This window comes from Falco cherrug, chromosome 4, assembly GCF_023634085.1.
Source record: "Falco cherrug isolate bFalChe1 chromosome 4, bFalChe1.pri, whole genome shotgun sequence".
NCBI classification, from domain to species: Eukaryota; Metazoa; Chordata; class Aves; order Falconiformes; family Falconidae; genus Falco; species Falco cherrug.
In genome coordinates this window covers 44,138,307-44,163,301 of record NC_073700.1, presented here as the reverse complement: position 1 = coordinate 44,163,301, position 24,995 = coordinate 44,138,307, and the positions used below count along the sequence as shown (strand labels likewise).

General features: G+C 50.1%; 1 protein-coding gene across 7 annotated transcripts in view; it reads right to left on the bottom strand.

Moving 5' to 3' along the window:
- The window catches only part of ARHGEF18 (Rho/Rac guanine nucleotide exchange factor 18), a 52,142-nt gene extending 28,077 nt beyond the window's left edge, over nucleotides 1-24,065 (bottom strand). For 2 of the 7 annotated variants that reach the window (XM_027812692.2, XM_055707842.1), the window contains exons 1-11: nucleotides 23,881-24,065; nucleotides 23,683-23,760; nucleotides 16,638-16,777; nucleotides 15,640-16,139; nucleotides 13,772-13,982; nucleotides 12,789-12,903; nucleotides 11,778-11,835; nucleotides 11,519-11,563; nucleotides 11,159-11,239; nucleotides 10,660-10,765; nucleotides 9,945-10,119 (exon numbers count right to left, since the gene is read on the bottom strand). In XM_027812692.2, the coding sequence (XP_027668493.2) occupies nucleotides 9,945-10,119; nucleotides 10,660-10,765; nucleotides 11,159-11,239; nucleotides 11,519-11,563; nucleotides 11,778-11,835; nucleotides 12,789-12,903; nucleotides 13,772-13,982; nucleotides 15,640-16,139; nucleotides 16,638-16,777; nucleotides 23,683-23,760; nucleotides 23,881-23,893 (1,522 nt within the window). In that variant the 5' untranslated portion in view covers nucleotides 23,894-24,065. Of the gene's footprint in view, nucleotides 1-9,944; nucleotides 10,120-10,659; nucleotides 10,766-11,158; nucleotides 11,240-11,518; nucleotides 11,564-11,777; nucleotides 11,836-12,788; nucleotides 12,904-13,771; nucleotides 13,983-15,639; nucleotides 16,140-16,637; nucleotides 16,778-22,058; nucleotides 22,150-23,682; nucleotides 23,761-23,880 lie in introns of those variants that run through there. The other 5 variants (XM_055707843.1, XM_055707844.1, XM_027812695.2 and 2 more) reach the window with 4 other exon arrangements.
- Nucleotides 24,066-24,995: the final 930 nt, after the last annotated feature.

The window sequence follows — 24,995 nt, the reverse complement described above, 5'->3', positions numbered from 1 at the left end:
TTAATCAGCTGATGTATCTAATAGCGCTGTGTATTAGTTTTCCATGCTGTTGAAAAATTCTTTACACAACAGGAGAGAACATGCTGGAAACCAGGAAAATGCTACAGAAAAGCCTCAGAAAACTGCAGCTGAATCTGAGGCCTTGGTTCTCTAACAGACTATCTGAAATGCAATTAGCTTAATGATTTCCAGGTGGCATTATTTTTTGTCCACATAAGAGACGAGAATTTTGAAAACTGACAAGAAGAATCAGACTGTTTTATAAGCATACTTCATTTTATAAAATATGCTCCAGCTTTCCTTATTCAACACACTTGCAGACAGTGCTGAACCAAGTACACTCCAATTAGGCACGAGAACAAGCATTCAAATACTAGTGAACGTGATTTCCTTTCGCTGTTGAGACCTTTTTGCATTCTTTATTCTTCTGGACAGCCTCTCTGAACAGGGTATTAGAGAACTTCAGGGTTCAAGAAAACAGTGAAGAATGAGAGCCAGAGGACAGCAAAGAAGTGACAGGAACCTGCACACATTAAGAGCAGAGATACATGTGGAGGGTTGTTATAGGTGTATAGAAATAATAAATATCTAACCTTAGAGAACACAGATGGACATCCAAAGAAAAGGAGCATTGGTAACCTCACAACTGACAAAAATATTTTTCTATGCATCATCAGTAACTGGTAGTATTTGGTATTACTCAGATCAAGAATTTGGGAAGGTACAAAAATGAAATGGACAGTTATGTCAGCAAGCTTGTCTCAAACTGGAGAGGCACAGAAAGTTTTCCTGAGAAAGACAAAGCTAAAAACTCAGAGGCCTGCCACCCAGGCTCTTCCTTTCCTCTTCCCTGTCCTCTCCTCCCACAAGCACTCACTGGAACTGCAAAAAGATTAATTTAGTGAGGAAAAAAACCAATCCTCCAAAGGATTTCATTTCAACACAGACTATGCAGAAGGGCCATAGCTCTGGCTAGTGCTGAGAGCACCAGTTAAACTGCCTACACGCCCAGAAGGTCCAAGGATTTGGGCTACCCTGACTGGATGGGGACAGGACCACCACTACTAGAGCTAAAGGCACAACAGCAATCAATGCCACACATAGCACGGAAACTAAGCAAACCCACCATAGTTGCCTCTGGGCTTAAATCAGCAGGCTTGGAGTCAAAAGTGAGAATTTGGGGAGCATCATATTATCCCCCATCTGCTTACTACAGGGGCTGTCACTGCCTCTGAAACATTCTGCATGGGCTAGTGCCAGCGATGACCTAATAGGCTAACTGAAACAAGGGCCTCATCCAAAGACATTTTTAAGACCAAGAGACTCACAAACATCATAGAAGATCCTGTTCATGACTGAGGGTAGTGAAATTAATCTCTGGTATAATAAAAAGCCTTCCCTTATTAATGAGATGCTTTCCCAAAGGCTCACAGAAACCAATTTACAACTTAAGAGCATTTTATTGGACAACACATTACAATGCCCAAAAGCATAACACTGATTCACAGTGTGCAAGAGGGCAGTGAACCTAGCTGAAAAAGGGCAGGCAAATACATTTTCTCCTCCAGCTGGAATATCTTCCACTGGATCAGACACCGGCAATGTCCTATAAATGTCTTGCAGAATTGGATTCCAGGACAAATCTATGACTCATCAGATATTATGAGTATTATGACCCTGACCTTTAGTCTGGAATGGCACTGCCCAATAAAATAAATCTTAAAAGGCCATTTGCAAACAACTACAAACAACAGACAGATATGCTATGATTATTCTAAAACTGAACTACTAACCCCCAGCCCACCTCCCACTTACGTTTTTTTTCCCATTTTTTAAATGACAGATTAAAACCCCCCTTTAAAACAGCTAAGTTCAGGCAGGGACACCTTTTAACAGTGATTCTATTGATACAAGAAGTTCAAGCACTATTTTAAAGCTAAGGATATATTTACCACCTATTAAATCCAATCAGCAGAAGAGCACCATGGTCAAAATAGTTTTTTTGTGAAATCAATATTTTTTCTGTTTTCAAATGTCTGATACTTCAGGGATCAAAGAGAATTTCTTCCCTCTTTCCTCACCCTTGCACCCTACAAGGTAATTCCTCTTTTTTGAACTGACAAAGGAAACAACTTGCCTATCAACGATTAATACAGAATATAAAGTTTGAATTTATACATAGAGATAGACAACCCAACAGCTGAGAAACATTTCAAACCACAGCATTCCAGAAGAAGCAGAGTGATTTTGTGACAAATCTCCTCAGGAAAGAGGAGGAGTTTCAGCAGAACATGAAGAAGTTTCTGTATTCGGTAAATCCAGGTCAGGTACCTTCAGGAACTCAGAGCAAATTTAACTTTGTCCTAGTGGCTTTGGTGACTGCTGTTTACTTGTTTTGCTAACTTGCCTAATTACACAGAGGCAGAAACAGAAAACTGAAAGGGTACAGGGTGATAACTTCACACTCTGAAATAGGGACAGACCATGCAAGAGAGCAATAGCACTAAATTATCAAGTTTCAGCTTCCCTGTTAAAGTACTCCTCTTTGTCACCAAAACCAACTCGTAATTACTTTCTGACTGTATCTGCTTTTATTTGCAAAATATCAGATGGATGGGGAGCTGGGGCTGTGTCATTCCCAACACTGCAAGTTCTGGTGGCCTTGGGATTTTCTTTAAGCACAGAAACACAAATCAAACAAATGAACAACTGATGTTTCTGGTTTTTAAATAATGCAAAGTAAAATTAGCATGTTATCCTAAAAGAAATATGAGTACCACTTCAAATCTCTTGTGCTGCACCCTTCCCCCATTCTACAGGAACGCTACAGAACTGAAACAGCAACGATGACAATCATAAAAGGTATTTAAAGTATTTCATAGGTAAACATTAGGTGGAACTACAACACAAAATGTCTGGTGGCTCCTGTTTGAGAGCCATGTGTTTCATTGGTTGGTTTCTTCTACCGTATCAAAGAGAAACTATTACCTTATAACTCTATGCATTTTTTTTATGCCATATAAAAAAGCCACCTACAAAACTCTCAAGAGGGGAGTGAGAAGGAATGGAGAAGCAGCCATTTCTTCCCTCGGTTTTACACAGAAGGCACAGATACTACAGTAACAAAACCACAGCACAAAATCTTCAAACAGTATTCAGGAGTTTTGCTTATTTATTAGAGCAGCAAACCCAAATACAGTACCAGAAGCATTTTGAAAGCTGTTCGTTTAGATCACTCTCTGCTTCCCTCCACCTCCTCCAAAACCTGTCACCGCTCCTCGCTTCTACCAGGGTTTACCTTTCCAGCACACACAAGCCAAGCCTACAAGGTGGTATTATCTCCTGCTCCTCTCCCTGATATGCCAGGGCTGTGGAATAATTAAAATGGGTCAGTAATCAAAATTGTGGGAAAGTTTTCACCGGTTTTTTGTTCCTTAATGCATTTAAAGTCTTTTTATGTACATCCCAGACTCCTCTCACTGCTGCAGTACTACCTGTGCAAGCAACTGAGATGATGAGGTGCTGGATTTTGTTATCACAAGCATAAGGATGCTCAGACTCCAGCGGTGGCATAAAGCGAACCAGGTCCACATCAGGCAACATCAATTTGCCTGCCTAAAGTGCATCGCAGTATTTCAGCTCTTCCTTTAGCACCTAAAAGAGGTTTCTAAGACAAAGCCTGGATCTTCTCAAGCTATGTACAGTCCCCCAGATTAAGCCCTGATCCGCTACACCGGGACGGCTGTAAACCCTGCGGGGATCGTCACGAAGGGGACGACACACCGGCTGCCCGGGCTGAGCTCCGCAGCCCCTCCGCGCTGCCCGAGGCCGCCGTTGTGTAACTGCCCGCTGCGGCACGTTGCTAGGTGGCCGCGGCCGGCGGGCAGGCTCCCCCCGCGGCTGCCCGTTGAATCCCCCGCAGCGCGGCCACTGCGGAGCCCCGGGAGCGGCACTGCCCCGCTGCAGGGACCGGGAGCGGGGTGGGCACCGGGCCGCGGCCTTGGGAAGGGGGCCTCCCCGTGCCGGGAGGGCTCGCTACGGCCGGGAGGGGATAGCTCCGCGGGGAGCCGGGGGCCGAGGCTCGGGGCGCCGGCGGGCGCGCTGACACCCTGGTCTCTTACCGGACTCCCCCGGGAGCCGCCGGTTGCACTCTCGGTCCCGGGAGCCGCCGCCACAGCAACAGGAAACGCCCCGATGTCCCGGAAGCAAAAGGAAGACGAGGGTGCGCGCCTGCGCGCCGCGGCCCGGCCGAGGGAGGGTCCCGGTCCCCTCGGGGAGGGCAGCGACCACCGGCGCCAGCCCGGGATTCCCCCTCAGGGAGGGCAGCGACCACCAACGATAGCCCGGGCCTTCCCCTCAGGGAGGGCACCGACCACCAACGATAGCCCGGGCCTTCCCCTCAGGGAGGGCAGCGACCACCAACGATAGCCCGGGCCTTCCCCTCGGGGAGGGCACCGACCACCGCCAGCCCGGGCTTCCCCCTCAGCCCGCTCCCGGGATGGGGGAGATGGCTGGAATCAAGAGCCGCCAGGCCTCTCCCCTGCCCCAGCCATGGCGGTGAGTGTCCCGCACCACGGGGCATTGCGGGGGACCTGCCTTCCATCAGCGTCTGCCTCTGGTGGGAACAAAGACTAAACAGGCCCTTAACGGATGGGATGTAGCATCCCGAGTGACAGCTTTAACACAGTATTTCATGTGTTTGCGCAGCGCCTGGGACTTACTCTAAATACACAATTTGTTATTAAAAGCCTGGTGGGATTTGTCATTCAAAACATGCTGAAATGTTTACAGCCACTGCTGCCAAGGGGAGGTTGGGGTCCCCAGCAGGTTGGCAGGACACTGGCTTCCTTATCAACCCTGTGGCTGCAAGTGCCTGCCTGGGCCTTCGCCAACGACCCCTGCACAGACAAACACCGAAAGAAAAGGAGAATTATCTTCACTATCAGCAGATTTGTACACTGACTTGTATAACTAAATCACTTGCTGGAAAAATTACCGTTTCCCTGACTCCAATAAGGTTTGACCTAGTACTAGCACTGGGCTGCTGAAGTACTCTGCAAGGAGGAAAAATGAGAAAAGCTCATGACCTAAACCTTACCTCCTGATCTGTGAGTTGCTCTGAGGATTTACGATACTGAACTGATCTCCATCACAAGTTTGTCACATCCAAGTTGCCTGTCAAGCTTGAAAATGCAACGTACACAATTATAAAACAAACTTCCCTCTCAAACTCCACCCTACAGCTTTCCCACGCTGTTTTGAAAGAACCCACCACTGTTTGGGCTGGAAATGTGCTGAAATCCTACACCACCATGGGACCAATATCATCTCTGGTTTCCACACTGCAACCTGTTTGATTTTATTTTTCTCTGCATCTTGTACTTGCAAGCTTTTCAGAAATGTACCCTTTTGTGCTGCTTCTGTACAGGACTAAGCACAACAAGGTCCAAGTTGTTTACTGGGGCCTCTCAGCACTACTGAGAAATAATCATTAAAGAAAGTGGTTCGGGGGTAAACAGCTGGCTGTCACTTGGTGAATGATTCATCCTTAGACACTTCAAACTTTGTGCTTTGCTGTAATATAAAAGTAAAGCACTGCAGATTGCCCAACTACAGCTGTCATGGAGAGAACGTGCTGTGCTTGTGCGGCTGGCCTCAGGGCATCTCCACAAAATCAGTGCAAAATCTGGCACAGCAACCAGCTGAAAGACTGTAGCTTAGAGCTAAGGTTTGGATTGCAAAGAAGAGAATAGCACTAACTTTCTAATCCTGTGTAATTCTGCAATAACAAAAGATTTTTCACTGAATGAATTGCAGGGAGATTACTGTCATACAGCCTTATGCATTTGTCAGGCCAAGTGTACAAGATCCTGAGGTCTTATCAGGGAATGCAAAGAGCAGCACCTTGGACATGTTCCAGATGAAGGCAGTACTGCCCAGATATGAAATGGAAGTGAAAAGCAGAAAAGGAGAAATGCTAAGAATAGTATATTCTTCAGCTTCCTTTTCTAAAATCTCTAGAGTTCAGTAGAGCCAGCTCTGTGTCAGCAGACTCATAGCTCAGTGTTTCCTCTGAAACCAGTGCTGCAGACCACTTTCACATTTACTTTAGATCCTGCTTCATTGGCTCTTAACCGCATTAACCCACAGCCTATCGCAGTTGCTTTGGTTTTGCCTGTTTTATTTGGACTCCTGTCGATAATAATTTATTTCAAGTGGGACTCCCAGTCCATTTATCCCTGTCATCATGTTACAGCAGCCACACCTCCTTTCCCCCCCCAAAATAAAAGCTTTTTGGCAGCTGTGTCTCCCTCCAGAAATGCGAAGTTCCAGGTTGCCTGCTGCTTTTCAGATTTCTCAGGACTCTGTGTGGGCTATGATTTTCTATGCTGAAATTTCCGCTCAAACAATTCCTTCTTACTACAAGCCAAAACCGCCCTTCCCAATTAGCTTATTGGTGCTGCACTGGGAATCCTAAAAGCAAAAGCATGCAGGCACAAGTGCCAAGTGAGAGGTGAATTTCACACCGAATTTCAAGTCAAAACCAAAAGCCACTCTGGCCTCCCTTACAGATAAAGAAGCATGGGTGGAGGATGTTTGCCTGACAAACGCCAGGAACCTATGTCCTCCATTTTCCCGCAGAACTGTTGTGAGAAAGAAAATGGTTCTCCAGATCTCTTTCGCAACGTGCCTTAAATAAGTCCTGGAGACTAGTCGTTACAGCAATTTCTTATAAATCGACCTGTATACTGAAGCAGCCAGCAAGGGTCAGCCTAGGATGAGTAGACAGTCTGATGTCCAGCCCAGCCTGTATTATTCAGGAAGATTCATTAAACCGAGCACTTTCTCTTAAAGAAGAGGAATTTGTCTGAACCCTACCAAACACTTTGGTTGCAGCTATAGGTTTCTTGAAGGGAATGGTCCATCTGACCCCCCCCTAGGGGGGCTCCACCTTTCCCATAAAGTAATAGAGATGTAACTTTCAACTAAAGAAGATGCAGAAGACCCACTTCTACTGGGTGAGCACCTCAGTGCTCAAGCACAAGTCGCTAGGAGGGAAGCAATCCTCCTGCCATCTGTATTCCATGGCATATCCTTGGCTCACCTCCATGGCACAGCCTGCTTGGAGAGTTCTCTTCCTGTCAGGGCTTTCCTGGGACTCATCTAACTCCTGTTGCATAAACTCTGAAAGCATGTTTATAAGAGAGGATTAATTTAGGCACAGAACCTTCTCTACTCTTGACAGCAAAGGCTGAAAAGGAGCTTTCTCCATTTCCAGGTGAACAATAAACCTAGAGACTCACAGCTCAAAGTTTACGTAACAGCGAAGTTTGGGTGGCCACTGTTGTAGAGATTCCAGTGACTGCAAGAATTCCTCTTTGTTTTTCATCCCTGCCAGGCTCCTAACATTACATCTGTGAGACTCCAAAACTGGAGCTGCAGAATGTTTCCTGCACTTATACTCTCAACACATATCACAGCCTCCTTCCCTGGCAGATTTTGTACTGTGTGGCGTGAGGATAGATGGGAGGAATCGAGTGGGAGAGGGAAAAAAGTGACCACCAAACAAGGGCCACCTGGGCTGCCTACCTTCTTCACAGTTCACGTGCATGTTTCTAGCAGAACAATGGTTCCTTGTTCTGAATTAAAAGCAGAATTCCTCCTGCTGTTACTTTAATAAGAAGATCTCTTGCTCCTCTATTTCATCACAGCTATGGAAGCCACCAGACTTTTTGTGTCTACTGGACAGTGGAAGGACCTCAGGCAGGCTTCCTAATCATTTTCCCATCCTTCCTCCTCCTGGCTTCAGCTCATCCCTTTCTTTAACTACCATCTTTTCTTTCTATGAGCCTTTTTGTCTTCTACCACGTGGTGGTGCTGCAGTTAAAAATACCGTAGAGAGAACATAAACCGCAGCACCTGACCGTGAGATGGACCGAGAGCTGGCCGAGGGCCAAAGCGTGTAGATGGTGAAATGTGAGTTCATTATGAGAAAACAAGATCAGCAGCCAAATACCTTCAGATCTTGGCAACAACCGCAGCTCAGACTGAGCCCTGACAGAGCAGTTTGCTCTTCCGAAAAGTCGGCCTGCCGGTCTGGCTGCACAGTGGCCCCGAAGCTTGCTTTTCAGGAGCCCTATCAGTGGCTAGTCAGGAGACCATGCGTTGCTCCTAGCTGCAATAACAGGAACTAGTGATATCAACTATCAGCTCTGCTACCCAGAAGCAGCTTGCAAAGGGTTTCAGCCCAGCAAAATCCAAATATAGTCACTCTCGGGCTAACAGCTGTCACACAACAAGTCTCAATCCAGATCTGATCACAGACAGGCCATTAATGAACATCTCAGAACCCTGCCCAGTTGTTCAGCCTCAGTTCAAGCACTGCAAAGGGAACATGCAAAAACCAGCTTTGCTGCCCTGCCACCCATGTTAGCCTGGGCAGTGTACCCTTGAGCAGCCCAGAAAGCCAAAGGAGATGTTACAGAGTCTCAAACACAAACCAGCTCCTCGGCCACCTTGGAGGTTTTTCTCCTGAGTGTTAGCAAGACTCAAGAACACAGATTCCTCACGGAAGGGCTGAGAAACATGGTAGAAATTACTATAACTCATGTCCAGTCCCTGTGCATTTATGATGGATGACAATAGGCCGAGCTATATTCCCATTTCGATAGCTAGCACTAACTCCTTGCGCTCCAGATCACAGATCTCCATAGTGGCTGTCCAGAGAAGAATCACTCACACTGGCAATGACCTCAGAGTTCCCAAGACCATGCAGAGCATGGCTGCAAGCTCTTAGTGTACTGGGGATCAAGGACTGTCTGGGTCTTCTCAGGTTCAGATATTTTTTGTAGAGCAGTGTGCAAAACTGCAAACTGAGCCTCTTCTAGGAGGTTCCACAGACAGGAGTGACAAGGCATAATTCTGCTCCTCCTTTAATGTTTGGGTTCTCTCTAAACACCCATAAAGCACTTGCTCTTATTCAGCTCCCTGCTTCCTACTTTTTTTGCTGTGACACCTGAAAAACGTCCACTAATAGCCAGGCCTGTGGTCCTTTTCAGTTTCCCTCCAGCTGCCCTGAAGGGAAAATATACTTCTCACAGTGCGCGTCCAAGGGCAGCCAGTTCTTTTATGCCCTAGGAAGGTTTTACTGACCTTAAGAGCCTTTGAGAGACCCTTACTGGAGAGCGAGCATTGCTTGAGGATACAGGGTAGAGAAAGAGAGCAATTGTCTCATTTCCAGAGGATTTTCTCTGCCCACAGACAATCCCTTGGGAATTAAAATGTTCTTCAGTGCCCTGTGTACCTGCTCCAAATAGGAGGGGCGGGGTTTGTCCATCAGCCAAAGCCATGCAGCAATGCCACAGTGAATGCAGTGCCAGGACAGAGTCCCATGCACGCTGGCAAAGGAGCAGCTGCCATTCCTGTGCACTACTTATATCTGAAAAGCAACAAGCTCACCCATGCAGGTCCTAGGAGGGTCTATTTGACTTTTATGTTAGATAATAAAGTTTTGGATACTCCAGAAATTCCTGTGCCCATGCACAGGGTAGATGCTGAGCCACTCTGAAAAACACCCTAAAAGATTCAGCTTCGCTCAGGCAGCAGGCATATTTGCATGGAGAAAGCAGAACTTTGAGTGAAAAAAAAAATTAAAGGAAAATTTGGCCTAGAACCCTCCTTGGGGGAAAGGGGCAGGAAATGGTCAAGTGGCCAAAGAAAATGAGGATAAACTATTGCCAGGCAAGATTTAGAGATCATTTTGGACTATTTGGAGAAACAAGCAAGCCAGGCCAAGCAGGGTGATGGGGTACAGTGAAGCCAGGCAGAGAAGTGAAGCAACCCGTGAGGCTGCTTTAAGCAGGGGAATGGCCAGCCTGGGCTGGAGGGAAGGCTGGGGAGTGGGTTTTAGCCAGGCAAAGCCAGACAGTGCCAGCAATACTCACTCAGGCACTGCAGACCACTTTTATTCACAAGAGGTTTGGCACACAGTGAGCAGCTGGTGCAGCTGGAGAAAACCCCTGGCACAAGCTGGTGTCTATTGATCTCTTTCCACCTCTCTTTTGGCTCCTTTATCTCTTTCTCCTTCTCTCTCTCTTTTGGCTGCTCTTTGTTCTTACCCTGGAAGGAGAGAAAAACAGAGCTCCATTACAGGCTTTGCACTGCTCACACATTGTTTTCCCCACCAGTAAAAACGAGCATGCAGGAAGCTGGTGCACAGCAAGTACAGTGGGCACCTTTCTGCCCAGACCTTTGGGATGGTAGTGCTTTTCCCAAATGCCTTCCTAAAGGCCCTTTAGTCTAGGTCCATGTGCGACGAAGGGCAAGACCCAGCACTGCAGCACATGTCTGTGCCTCTGCAGGCTCTCCCCCTTGGCACAGCAGGTGATCCAGGCAGTCACCCAGCCAAAGCACTCCTCTCTTGGTCTGCACAGCTCGTGCTAAGACAGCAAGAAAGCAGCCAGAACATGCCCTGGAGCAAGGTGGGCTGAAAGTCAGGGATCATTCTGTCCAGCGCATTCTGTTAGGGGTCACAGCACATCTGCGGACCAATATAGCGGCCTCAGCCATCCAAGGGCAATCCAAGTAACTGGTCCCTGGGGTTAGATCCCCTTGAAGAATTCAACAGTTCCTTACACAAATTCGGCACCTCTCCCTCACCTTATCCTTCTGCCAGGATCCGGTGACTCGGCTCCGCAGGGAACTCAGACGTCGCATCACCTTCGTGCCTCTCTCTGCTTTATCGCTTTTTCCACTGTCCTCATTTCTGAAACAAGACCAAAAACATCTTAACTAAGGGGAATTTAACTGCCCAGGCACAGTTCATGGAGATCACTGATGAAGCTCATCTGAAGCGTTACTTTAGGACCCCATCTCTGAGCTTTCCATCTCCTGGCGGATCTGGTTCAGCACCAGTCATGTAATTTATTAATGGGACACTTGCAAATAAGGAGCTGAAATTTCCAAGTGTGCGAGTTCTGGCTGTCTCTGTCTTTTTGCAGTGCCATGTACAATGAGGCCCAGATCCTGGCTGAACCGCTGCACATACCAGTGTCTTGCATGCAGTATTAGCAGGGCAGTAGAGTTTAGATGGAGGGGGGCTTGAAATCAGTTTGTACTGGGAGCACAAAGTGCGTGGATTACTATCTGTCTCACTTACTCATTAGACAGGAACTCAAACCAGGTGAGGTTCTGTGGAGAAGAATCACTGCCTTCTTGCACACAAGCTCTCTGCTTTGCCCTGTGCAGGGAAAAGACGTCAGATGCACAGCAAAGAACACAAGAGCAGGAACTTTGGGTCAGCAGAAAGGCTCATCTTTGGAGACAGGGCAGGAACATCTTTAGAGTTACAGAAGAGGCACATGAAATGCTACTTCTCCTTGCAATTCTGCCTTAGTTTCACTGGAAGAATACAGTGACTCTGGTACCCTGGGGATTTGCCCCACAGTGTCATTTGCCAGGTGAGTCCTAGGCAGACCTATGGCCTCCCCACCCTCATCCCTCTCCCAAATACTCTTACCCATGATAATGTTTCAGCTCCTGAAGTACTTGCTGGACAATTAGCCTACCAGGAATGGGACAAAAGAAAAGTGAGGGATTAAAAAATGTCCTTGCAAAGACATTCTGCACCCCACAAAGCATCAGGTGCTGGTTTAAAACCAACTTCTCAGCTATGCCCCAGCATGAGGTGGGATCTCCTTTGCTATTCAATCTCCACTAGCTCAGATATACTCAAGAATCTCTGCCAGCTCAAAACAGCCAGGACTGACAATACCTACACGTGGTCTGGGGACACGTGGTCCTTCTCCAGCATCTCCAGAGCAGGGGGTTCAACACCTGGAACACAAAACACTCTCAGCAGGGATCCTGATTTGCTTTTGCAGAGCACCATGTTGCAAGCTATGCATTTGGATCCTGTTAATCTTGCCGGGCTCTCACTCTGCCTTTAATGGGCAGGGAGAAGTGCTGGGAGCAGTTAGGGAGGGAAAGGCTGCACTGCAGTTCTGTGGGGGAGTTGGAGGCTACATCACTTTTCTGTGTTACCCCTCCCTTCTCCAGCCTGTATTACATTAAGTTCTGAAGATCCTGCTTGCAGCTAAAGGGTGGAAGTTGATACCACCCCAGAGACCCTCCCCATGACAGCCAGCTTTACTTCCACTTCCCAGGCTGTACTCTTAACAAGTCTCTACATTTTGCTCTGGGGCAGTCCTCACAGATGGGAGGTATTAATGGATTCCAGCAGCACAGTGAAGGCCAAAATGAATTTTACAGGAGCTAGGGTGCCTTTGTTTTTCTAAGGCTCTTTGGCTTTCAGTGCAGGAACCAGAATCTGACAGCCTTGTCCCAAAGCCTGCTCCCTGCCAGCTGGGCACTGTGGGTTAGTTAAGGGCACCGCTGTCAGAAGGGGCCTGCGAACAGACCATGTTTGCTCCATTCTTTGGGGGTACAGGAGAAAGGGCACACTTAAATCCAGGCAGATGAAGCAGTGCTTTTTGTTCCTAGGAAATCATCTTTGCCTGGTGCGAGTAGGGAGTGACCAGTGCACCAGCCACAGAGAGGTTATATGGCAACGTGTCACTGGGGATGGGCATGTCTAAGATTAGACTGCGCTGTTAGCCAGGATCAGACTCAAAGTCAGCTTGACTTTTTATTTCAGGAGCTCCTGGAACCATGTAGAAGGGAAGGGCAGAATATGTCTGGGCTTGCAGAGGCTACATCTCCAGCTTTTTATCTTCTTAATTACAGACACCTTGAACTCATTTAATGCCATATATATAGTCTATACCAACCTTCCATGGCTGGAAGAGAAGTGTCAAAACTGCAGTGTATCTGAGGGGGGGCAACCGTCTCGCATGCTGATGGGACAGACTTTGACCTCAGTCTCTTCCCGTTGCTGCCACATTCCTGGAGCAGTAAAAAGTCATGGATATCTTTGGTCCTTTGTGCACCAAGGGAGCCCCCATCGAGTCACAGTATGGCTGGCAAGGTGTAATGCAAGGAATCTCGGCTTAAGTGCCAGCGATCATCCCTGCCTTCCCACAGCCTCCTACCCTGCATGCCTGCCTTGGGAGCCTGAGGGCCGATTCCCTTGCTGTGTGGTTTGATACCTGTGCTATGTCGGAGCACAAGATGAGATCAAGACCCAAAATGTCACTGGAAACAGACTGACTCCTCAGCCCTTCTCTCGTTTTGTCAGGGTTCTGATGACAGCAAGCCATAAGGCCCAGCTGTTTGCTGGTTTCAGGTGTGGGCTCCAGGGAGGCTGGAGTAAGCGACACTTGTAGCTGAAACCTTCTTAGGCACTTCTCACTTTTATAGAACATGTAGCACTGTGATGCAATTGTCCTTTTAATACTAATTGAATCTAAAGATACTCCCCAGAGGAAAGCAGTTTGAAAGGGGGGTGATACTGCTGTCTTCAACTACCCGACAGAGGATTATAGAGAGGGTGGAGCCAGACTCCTCTTAGAGGTGCACAGTGACAGGACAAGAGGCAACAGGCACAAGTTGCAGCATGGGAAACTCCAGCTAGATTTATGGGAAAGAGGGCTGTGCATCAGCCAGCTCCCAGGGCCTTTATCCTGCAAGATGGGGCAGTTTGTCCCAGAGCAGAGAAAGCCCATCCTTGCTGACATTCCTGCAGACCTCCTGGCATACCTGGTTCAATGCTGGCTTCAAGGGAGTCCAGCCTGCAGCCAACACCTGCAAGTGTTGCATTCTGCACCCATAGCTTGCCCTGCTGCCAATATGCGCACAGCCCTCGCAAACTCACCGCCTCCTCCAAGCCAGGGCTGACCATGAGGTTCGAGCACAATGGCTCTATCTCCACTTTGATTACCGTGGCACCTCCACTGCTGCTCCAGGTTTCCAGTTCCCCTTTGGGCAGCTGAAGGGACACGCAAGGCTGTGGGCAGGACAGGCTCCCCTTCTCCACATCCTCCTGCTCTGGGTCACTGCCCATCTCTGTGGCATCCAGGCTGAATCTAAGACAAGGAAGAGGAACAAGCCAGTTTAGCAGACCTGCCCATTGTGTCAGGCATGGCACAGCCCCTGCAATGTCCTAGCCTTGGGTGGACAGTCCTAAAGAGGTCATGCAGCTGGAACAATGAGGGTCACCACGGCAGGCACACGGAAAAGAAAATGCCAAGAAGCGTCAGCCTGGACGCCAAGTCCTGAGCCTCTTAAAAACAGTTTCTCTGGCTGCCATCAGCAAGTCCACCAGCTCCTTGGTCACCCGGGATGTTTAGGCTGGACAGCTCTCGCTGATCTCTTAGCAACCCCTGAGACTGTGCAGCCACCCAGACAGCAGCCTGCCTTGCCTGCATGAGAGCTGCTGCCCTGTTAGCTGCAATGCCAGAAAAGTCCCTCTGGACATTTAGAAGTGGCAGTTGTCGTTTATCGAATCATCACTGTAGCATCGTATCATAAATCCTGCTCTCGCTGGGGCCCACCTTTGAGGAAGGAAAAAGAAATCCTTTTCTGGGAAACGAGGGGTGGACCGGCTCCCCCAGTGCCCTATGGTTCTCTGAACATCAAGTGCTGCTGCAGTGCCAACAACATAGAAGCAAAATGATGGATAGGGCTCAGTGGAAAATCTTACTCCGCATCAGTTCTGTCTGCAGATCACTGTCAATTCATTCCTGCTGCCAGAGACAGGCTTCAGGAAGCATTTGCTTAAGGGACAGTGGGGCATATTCCTCTTCCCTGGCCCTGCACTCACACATGCTTAATCACCCAGCGAGGGGTCCGAACAAGTCCCTGACACTGACAACCACTCTGTGCCGCCATTGCTCACGTGCCTGTTACGCAGCATAAACCGTGCACGTGGCACATGGTACAACAATAGGTCTGAGAACCAAAGTCTGAGCTTGATAAAGAACTGCCAAGATCTCAGGCCGAGATAATTTTAGGGTACCTTATAAGGAGGAGAGATAAAAATAGTCCTTGCTGGCTTGCACCTAACTCCCAGTCATCCTGGAGATCAATACATTTGTCAGCAGGGAATGCATGTGTGTAGGATCCTGGAGCCCAAGGCATTCATGTGGCAGGAGTGGAGAACAGCAGTAATGCCAGGCCTGGAAACCACTCCCAGGCAGAGCTCAGCATCATACTTTAAAATATGCTCTCCTCTGCAGCCATGTGGAGGACAGAGGGCTGGAGGACACTGCGGCGACTGCAGGCACAGGCACCACCAAGCCAATTCACAGGCAAGAAGGAAAAGGATTTGACAGAGCTCTCTTGATCCCTTGGGTGGGCCAAGTTCCTTCGGAGCCAGAGGATGGACACCATCAGGGCAGCTTATGCTGTTCAAGGTTCCCTCCTGACAGAAACAAGCACTCTCCAGATGAGAGATCATCTTCCCTGCCCCAAGACTGGGAAAAGAGGGTCTTCCTACTGCCAAGGAGACTTAAAAGCCTCTTGCTGCCCTAGCATCTGTTCCTCCACATCCTACCCAACATGAGCAGTAGGCATCCAGCTGCTCTGGCAGATGCTGGCAAGCGAGGGAGACCATCCAGCCGCAGCTCGAGCTCAGGGAAATGTGATCACTCCAGCCTCATGTAGCATCATTGTACCATATATATCAAATATCGCTCATCGTTGTACCACATATATCAAGTATTGCTCACAGTTCTGCTGTACCTGCGCTTGCAGTCCATGGGTGATAAAGGGCTCTCCCAGCTGTGCCTTCGAGAGGTAGACATAGATCTCACCAGTGTGGGGAAAGACTCTTCAGCTTCCTGCAGGTCCAGCTCTTTGTCTGCATCTGCAGGACACTCAGAAGTGCTGGCACCATCTTCCCACGCTGCTGAACAGGAGCAAATGTGGCCTTTGTTCAGATAATGGCAGTCAGCCTTGCCGTAACGTACTGAGCAGGAAACAGGATTGGAAAAAGCAACATCCACAGACATTTTGCTCAGAGCCCCTGGTCTCTCTTCCAATAAGCAAGTGGCAGACACAGCCTGGCTTGCTTGTTCTGGCTGTGCTGCTGTCTCTGGCACTGTTTTGGCAATTGGCAGGCTCAGGAGTCCCAGATCTCTGTAATACTCTGTGCCGTGGAGAGTGGAGTCTGAGAGAAGATCCTCTGTGCTGCTGTGTGAGTCTGCTGCTGGGGCATCCAGCTCTGTGGAAGATGAGTCCTCCTGCAAAGGCACTGACAGCTTAGCCTGAGGGCACAAATCCCCCCTGAGAGCTTCGCACCCACCCTCCTGTGCAGAGCTAGAGCTGCTGTTCTTTCCCTTCTCATGGCAAACAGCCCACCTGCAGCTAGCAGGGCCAGGCCTGCAGCTGGTTTTTCCAAACTAGACTTTCTAATAGTAGCGCTCTCCTACTGCACCTCACAGCTAGACCTGCCCCAGCCCCACCGGCCTGGCTTGCTACAGGGGTCTGTGGATGCTGCCTCCAGTCCCTGAGATCCCTCTGTGTCTCATTCCCCCTAACGCCAATACAAAGCACAGAGGTATGATTTTTCCCAGCAGCAGAAGCAATATAACCTTGTATTCCTTGGTAATCTGGATCAGTACTCCTTTCCCCCACTCTTACTCCACCACAGACCCCTCTGAGTATGATGCTGACCACTCATCTTGCTGACCTTGGCTCCTGCCTCACATGGTGGTAGCAGAAGGAAAGAGGATACTTGCCTTTTCTTCAGCCATGCTGGTGCAGAGGCTGCTGTCATCCTCAGCAATCAGGGATGGGAGGAAGCTTTTGGGGTTGCGATACTCCAAAGCAGGGGTGCTGTGGTCAGTGAATTCCCGTAAACATGGCTTGCAGTCGGATCCTGCAAGACAGAGGTCACAGCAAGGTAACCAGATGGCTAAGAGGGATGTAAAATCAGCTACACACGGACAGGTGACATTAGGCAGTGCTGGAATGCTCCACGTGGCCCTCTGGTCCCTCACCCTTTGCAGACAGGCACTACCAGGAAATCTCAGGACCTCAGCAGCCTCGATCCTCTGGGAACCTGGTGCAGGCATTCTCTAACAGCGGAAACCTCATCCTTCGAGCCACAGCATGTGCACAGCAGAGACCAGGCTTGCACCATCCCAGCCAGACCCTTTTAGGATGTCCGGTGCTGCAGAGTCTGTTTCCACAGTAAACCAGAAGAGTTAAGTATATTTTTATGGCTGTGCTTGACATTATGGGACTTTAAAACAGAAAACTATGACTAAAAATACTGACAGTGATTTTATTTTCCATAAGGAATAAGGGATGCCACTGGGAGGCCAAATTGGAGGCACATTAGTGACTCCAGACAACATTGAGTATGCGGAGCAACAGCGGGAGTGCATAGTTCTCATGGTGCCGGCTCACTCATGAGGATTTTCCCCGCCCAGGATTGCTAAGCGAGTGTGAACCTGAGTGTGTGTACACCATCCAATAACTCACTGAGAAACAAAACCAAGGTCTGGATGTGCCTCATGCTACAATAGATTGTCCAGCTGACTGAAGCACATTCCGATGTAACAAGACACACTGTAAACTTTAGCCACAATCTCTAAACCATCGCATGACTCACAGAGGCCTTGTATTCCTTTGGATACATACAGCTGAGGCAAATGGAGAAAAGCCAGGCTGCTGGCTGCAGCACCATGGTGGATCTCTGAAGATGCAGAGATCAATAGCAAGAGACTGTAAGCGGCTATATCTGTCCAACAGGAAAAAAAACAGCAAGAAACTGCTAGAAATCCATCATACTCCAGGAAAGCCAAGTATAAAAACATTAATATGAGGAAGACATTGTTAAAAAACACACTCTTGGAAACCTTGCATCCTGCTGTGGGTTTTAATGCTATGCAATGCAGCCAGAAATTGCGTAGTGCCAACTAGAAAAAGGCAGCAAACGTGAGGGAGAGTTTGGAGCTTTGTTCCTTGGATCCCACTGCACGCTGAAGATGCCAGATTTTCTGTTTTAAGAAGTGTTTGGTGTGTTTAAATGTGTGCAGTAATTTCAAGTGAGGGTCTATAAATAATAAAGAAAGCTAGCACTCTGTGAAGGCACTATTTTAATTAAGGGTTTTCTAACTATAAGAGCAGGGAAAATTTGAAACAGGCTTTCTAGCAAGGCTGTAGAATTTACTTCACAAGTCATTTTTAATTAATAGGCAAACTCCTGCCCAGGACATAGCTGCACCTATAACGCTCTATCTGTAAAGCTGGTGGAGGTTTAGTGAGCTATTGAACATCGCCTTTTGTTTTCCTCGGATGCATCTGGATTGCCTCCATTCAGCTTGTAATAAAAAAATCAGCATTTTGAAGTGAATATACATTTGAACCAGCTCCAGTTTTGGCATGAGCTTGCAGGAAAGAGCAGTCAAAGATGCCAGTGGGCTGTAAAAGCCACTGAGTCTCCAAAACTGGCTGCGATGAAGGCTGAAGTAGAACGGACCCTAGGGGAGCAACGAGATGGTGGGGAGGGTCCCAGGGGGACCAGGACAAATGGTGTTTCCCTCATACCAGTCCAAGGAAGGAAGAAAAAGGAGATTCCCTGCTCTCGCTACCACTTGCAGCAGTGAACTACCTGCAGAGGAAGCAGCAAAGCCCCGAGAGGCAGCAGGGACATAGCTGCGGGAGCTGACAAGCATTGCGGCCTCACGGAGACCAGAGCCTTGGCCCTCAGGTTTAGCTAAAACAAAGAGGTGTTTTCCTCCCACACAGGGTCCGGCTGTCCTGCCAAGGCTACTCTGGGCCTGCATCAGGCTCCAGTCTGCAGCTCTGAAGCAGATCCCTGGAACAGAGTCAGCTCCTTGGAGGCCTGGAAAATATTCCCCGTGCTCTGCCTGTGCCATGCAGGGCTCAGGATTTGGCTAAGACGTAGGCTGCAGTCAACAGACCCCCTCCAGGCCCACCAAACAACTTCTATTCTCCTCAGAGACTACAGACACTCCTGTTCAACACGCAGTAAATCAGATTTGCAGCCAGCCTCCGGTGAGCTTGGCGGCAGTGGCTGTTAGGCAGCAGTACAGAGCTACAGCAATGGGGAGACCATTTTAGGCAATGCATGAGTATCAGACATGACAATTCAGGGCTCCCCACATCTAACACCTCAGTCAGTTGATGCTGGGCTGGCACCATGTATAGAGCCAAGCTGTGTGGATGCTTGGGCAAGGGGGGCTGCTGGAGGGGCTTATGGGGGAAAAAACACTTTCAGGCATCAGATTCTGGCATGATGGGGAAAGAAGGACCAGCATGAAGGACACAGAGGAGAGAGGCAGGTCTGGGGGTCTGCGGACATCCCTATATCCACGATCGAGGTGGTCACCTGTATATCAGCATGTATGGCAAGCTCTGGAGCCTCTCGAGTCTCCTGGACTGTGCTCGAGCCTGGTTGGAAGGACCCATGCTCCGTCTAGCTGCAGCATGGTGGTAAGGGGATGGTGCGTCTTGGCTCTCTAGGCACTGGCAGATAGCAGCATTCACCTTTACTCAGCTGAAGCTGAAGATAGGATGACAAAATGACACTTTCAAGAACGTATGCTGTTTGCTTTAGGAGAACATTAAGCAGATTAGGTATTGCAGTTGCTTAATTCGCCTCTGGCCAGGAACCATAAAAGGTTATTGCTGGAGGGAGCAGCCTCATGAGAGGAATTCCCAGGGCAGAGCTGGGGAGGAAGCATTGCTGGCTGGGCTGGGCAGGTCGCTGCACACAAGCGGGGCTCTGCTGAACTTTGCCAGGGCTTCCCGGCAGGCAAAACATGATGACTCCAGGCTCCTGCGTGGGGAGGAAGGAAGTAGTGACCGATGTCCGCTGCATGTGATGCTTTGGGTTAGTCTCGGGGGGTTTTGGTGCTGTGGGGACAGTGGGATCAGCCAATTGAGCTAGTTTGTCTCAAGGAAGAAAACTCCATGCTGCTGTAACTCTGTGCAAGGCCACTGGGACCCCAGCAAAGGTTTTAATACTTCCTATTCAGACCTACAGTCAAAATCTCCCTCCTGCAACTGCCTTTGCTCATTTTCCTCAGACAGGCCATTCACTGGAGACATACCCACAAATGTCTTGGCAGGACAGCAGAGTCCTGAGGACACCATAGGACACCAGAGCAGCCAGTGCTGGAACAAGCTTTGCCAGCAGTGGCCCATTCTCAGCTGCCTGCTCTGCTGCTCAGCGCAGGATGCTGCAGGTCCCTGAGTGACCCTGGAGCCAGGCTGGCGCTGGCAGGGGAAACATCAAAGGAAACGTGGATGTGAGCTCTTGCCATGCAGATCACATCCCCCAAGCATCAAACACTCTCTGCACTTCCAGTGGGGAAAGGCCACACCAAACGTGGCAGGACAAAGGCACTGGTCACTTCTACTATGTGAAACAATCCTAGGAGGAAGGAAAGACCAGAGCATCTGGGCATTTCCCAGCAGTCATGGGTAGAGACTGCTGGGAAACCACAGAGAGCAGCACAAAGAAGAAACAAAAATTATTCCATCTTCTCCTGGCTCCTGCTTTGCTGGCCCCACACCAGCTGCCCTTTACATACTGTCCTGCAAACGCCCAGAGCTATAGGGTAAAACCTCAGTAAAGCAAGTGCTAAACTCACTGTGCCAAAATCAGATGAAGTGCAGTCCTTTGCCTGGTCTGGGCCCCACATCATCAGCAGTTGGCAGCAGTGGGGATTGGCTCATGTGGCCCAGGCTGGAGGAGGGGAGAAGATAAGCTGTCCGACACTGTAACATACTGTACAGCAAGCTGCTGTCTTATCACTGCGTTTGGGGCCTGTTTTTTGGGCGTGAAGGGCCAGAGGAGTGGGGAGCCAGCACAGTCCTCAGCCCGCTCTCAGCTGAAGGGTCTTGGCAGGGCTGAGGGGGGATTTGCAGCCCCTCTGACACTGTCCAAGCCACAAACTAAGAGTCACCGTGCAGCTTCCTCCAGTGACTGCCAGGCACGGAGGGAAGGTCCCCCATGGAGCGGCGAGTGCCACGGTGCAGAAGGCCAAAACAAGAAGAGCTGAGCAAGACCCAAATGTTTTGTGCCCACAGCCCAAGCCCCAGCGGGACAAAATGCTCTGCAAGCACGTGCTGGGGGGAGAGGGCTCTACAGAGACATTCTCCAAAGCAGTCAGTGCTTGCAAACACTGTGAGGCTGACTAACTTATTATAGACCTTAGCCCACCTGAGCCTTCCCAGTGAGCCCGTAACTGTACCAGCAGGCATGGCACTTGGGAGGCTGGAGGGGGGTGTCCTAGCCGGGGCTCTGGGGAGCTGCTTGAGGCTCACCACAGATCAGAGCCTGCACGACCCTGCCTCCTGCTCTGAATTAACCTTCCTTTGACAGTTCAGTTTGGATATCGATCTCCTGCACATACACACCAGAAGAGAACTGGGTGGGTGAGGGGATAACAAGGGAGAAAGAATATCAAGAGCTCTAATACCACAGATAAAGATACCCAAAAACATCAGTCTGAAGTTAGTGCTTGCAGGCAAGGACAGCAGTGTCCGGCTCCTCTGGGACTGCAAACGTCCTGCTTTCTGGGGCTCTCACTTCCCTCTTTCCAAGTCACGGCACTGCATGCAGGAATGAGGCCAGTTCACACCGTTGCTGGCATTTCCCATCCCTGGTGTCAGACACCGTGAAGCCCAGTCAGTGCCACACAAACCACCACAGCTCAGACTGTGCTCCAAACACAGGCGTTCTGCTCGTCAGCCCTCTCTGAAAGCCTGGAGGAATCTTTTCCCCAGCATCTGCTCAAATGCCAAACTTTCAACATAAGGCTCAGCCATTGCTGGGCAGCCACACAGAGACAGCTGTCTACAAACACCAGGACCTCCAGCTCACTGGCAGCAATGAAACAAATTTATCACAAAACCAGAAGGCTGATATTTAACCCGTTACCCAGCTCCTAAAAGCATTTATGTGCCTTGAAAAGAAGATGAAACGGAAGGAAAAGTGTTAACCAACACTTCGCAGTGTCCCCTGCAGAGAGGAGCGGGGTGCGCCCACCACCAAGCTCTGCCCAGATGCCCCAGAACTCTTTGCTACCTGCTGGTCTGGGACAGGCTCTCCCGACTGCCCTGCAGCAGCCCAGCTCCCCACACACAGCTCAGACAGCTCTCCCCGCACACAAGGCCATTACCTCGCTTAAAGGACCATCTCTTCTTCCAGCGCTTTGAAAACGATGGCCAGGAGTGGTTGAGCAGCGAATCTGACATTTGGGAACCCTCTGAGCCCTGTGCAAGGTATAACCCCAAGCAGGAGACGACGGCACAGAGCACAGCAGAGCTCAGCGCGGTCTAAGGCAGCACTGCAGGCTGCAGCCCAGGGGCTGCCAAGGGGGGAGTGGAGAAGCCAAGTGTTTTGTCAGAAGTATCAGCTGATGGAAGCTGTAGCCAGAGAGAAATTCCTGGTCTCTGGCGTTCCCACCTGTGTGATGGGTCAGTGACTTCCTACAGCAGGGCCTGGGGTTTAGTGGCCTTGGAGCACACAGAGCCCCTCAACGCCACTCGAGGATTACCGACAGAAACAGAAAACAAGCTGTTAACACACCATAACCCACTTCCCCCTCTGCCAAAACCTCCCTGCTTCCATTCATGACCATGAGCTGTCAGCCTGACAAACCATCATCTTTAAGGCAGTTCTGCAGGTGCAGAACGTTCACCTGGGTAAGAGTCACCTTCACCTTCAATGCAGGGTAAGAGTTAAGATCACAGGCTTGATATCTGCACCTTTGGCATCGTTTTCAAGTGCCATGGCAGAGCCTCTGCAAGAGAAGGCACAAGACCCTGTCTGTCTGCAACATCACTGTCATCTTGCAGCTCACAGCACGTCCCCATCCCCTGGCAAGGACCTTTCTCCAAGCCCTTCTCAGCTCTCCCAGGCTGGGAGGCAGGTGGGAGCTATTTTGGCTATCTCCAAACCACCCCAAGGGACTGAACTCCTCTCCCTGAGGTGCCCAAGCCCACTGCTCCCGATTAGCACCAGCCCCACAGCTCAGACTGGCTCCAAACTTTGCTCCCAATCCCACGATGAGGCTGAAGAAGCCGAGTTTTATCTCTGTGTGGCTATTGGGCTCCTGGGCCAGACCAAACCTTCTCCCTGCTGTTCAGCTCATGTTTGTGGCCTTGCTGAGCAGAGCTCAGCCGGTTTGGGAAAGGCCACAATCACCTCCATGGCATGGAGCCCACACTGGGCTGGTATTATGCAAAGGCAAGTGGCGAAGGGCATTCCCCTCGCCTGGCCACAAACCCCAGAACGTCACCTGCCCAGCACTCCCCTTCCCACATCCGCTCTGCCTCGATCTCCCCGATAAGCCAGGTCCCCAGTCCTGGGGTGGGCAGCTGGGGGAGAAGGTTGGAGGTATCCAGGCATGGACCCATCTTGTGCCCAGCCCAAGCCCAGCCGTGGGCAGTGCCGAGGTGTCCTTGCAAACCTTCTGCTGTGGCACAGCAGCAGCAGGAGCCAAGAGCAGCACCCGCAGAATGTTCAGTTACCCCAGCACTGCCCAAGACCAAACACAGGGACAGACTGAGTTAACCCCTGACCTTGTCTCCTCCTCTTCAGTCACAGCAGAGTGAAGGTCCTTGTAGGCTGAGGCTCCCCCAGCCCACGTTTCGCCTTCAAGCGTGTGCAGGGAGGAGGCCAAACAAAACCCAGCACTTGGACTTTTGGCTTCAAGACAAGCTGCTTCCTCACAAGGCTTTGAGGAAGAGGAGCAACAACTCTGTTGTCACGGGATGGAGCTCATGCAGAAAGTGACTTACCCTGAGGGCTGCAGGCATCTCTCTGGCAGGTTCCCTGTGCATGCTTGCATCTGACAGCCCCGGCTTCTTCTCCAGCTGCTGGATCAAAGCAAGAAGCGAAGACTCATCAGGGAAGCAGCAGCCGTGTGGTTGGTTTGCTCACAGGGGCCTCTGGCTCAACCACCTCACCGCTTCCCCTTTCTGATGGCACAAACACACCTGCACCTCCCATGCTGCAGTTCCTTCGATAGCAGTCCCAGTGCTGCCCTGACGCTCCCTCCCACCCTCAGGGGGGTCGGGGCTCTGGGAGGTCCAGCAGAGTCACGGGGAGGGGGCAGGTCACAGACGCTGTAGGCTCAGTGCAGGGTCCCTGAGAGCAGCTGAACCAGTGATGGCTGCGAGGACAGCAACTACCGCAAACTGCTTCCTGTTCCGTTCAGAGAAAAACCACTCTGTGTGTGCCATGAAAGATCATCAGGCACAGCTGAGCTTGTGGGCTTGTTGCACCATTACTCATCAGCCTCCTGCCAGGGACAGCGAGGCCTCACGCAGGGCTCCTGTTAACTAGTCCTTTGTTTTTGCTGTCTTGGGTTGACCTTGGGCAGCAACAGAGACCCCAAAGACCAGCAGGTCTTATCTTGCATGGGGTGAAGTTATAGCAAAGCACAGAAACGCGTGTGCTGGCCATGTTCATGCATGCAGGTGAGAGACAGGCTCTTCAGCTCCCAAAGCGAGCAGGGTGAGCCCCACACCCTGGCCTTGCTGCCTGCAGTCCACCAAGCAAAGCCCCCAGCATGGCCTGGGCTCAGGTTTTTCAGCACGGCCATTCGTTCCTTCCCAACAAACCCCACGGGCTGATGAGCGCATGCTCCTCATCCCACTGCCCCGAGCACGCATCAACCCCAGCCAAGCCCTAATCAGAACAAGATCCACTCATACTCCAATTACTCAGAGACCGCAGCTTTGGCAGCACTTGGATAGCAATTACCCCATGCTCCAGGAAACCACAACAGCAAAGAGGAATTAAGGTTTAATTTCTCTGAAGTCCACAAGAGCTTGATTAGTATCAGTCAGGGCTGCTCCTAAATACCAGGCAGCTGCTTCAGCTGACGGGATGGTGAGTTATCCTCAGCCTGAATGAGGACAAGATCTTTTCCTCCTGCCCCGTGTCTGACAGGGTTTGGAGGTTACCAAAGGAGAGCTGTGCAGGCAACCTGGAAAAGTGATGAAGGATGATGGCACGAGAACTGGCTGAGCCTCAGCAGTGCCTGCCCAGCATCCCACAGAGCCCAGCAGGCAGCAAACCTCCCGTGACAGCAAGTTCAAGTTTTGTG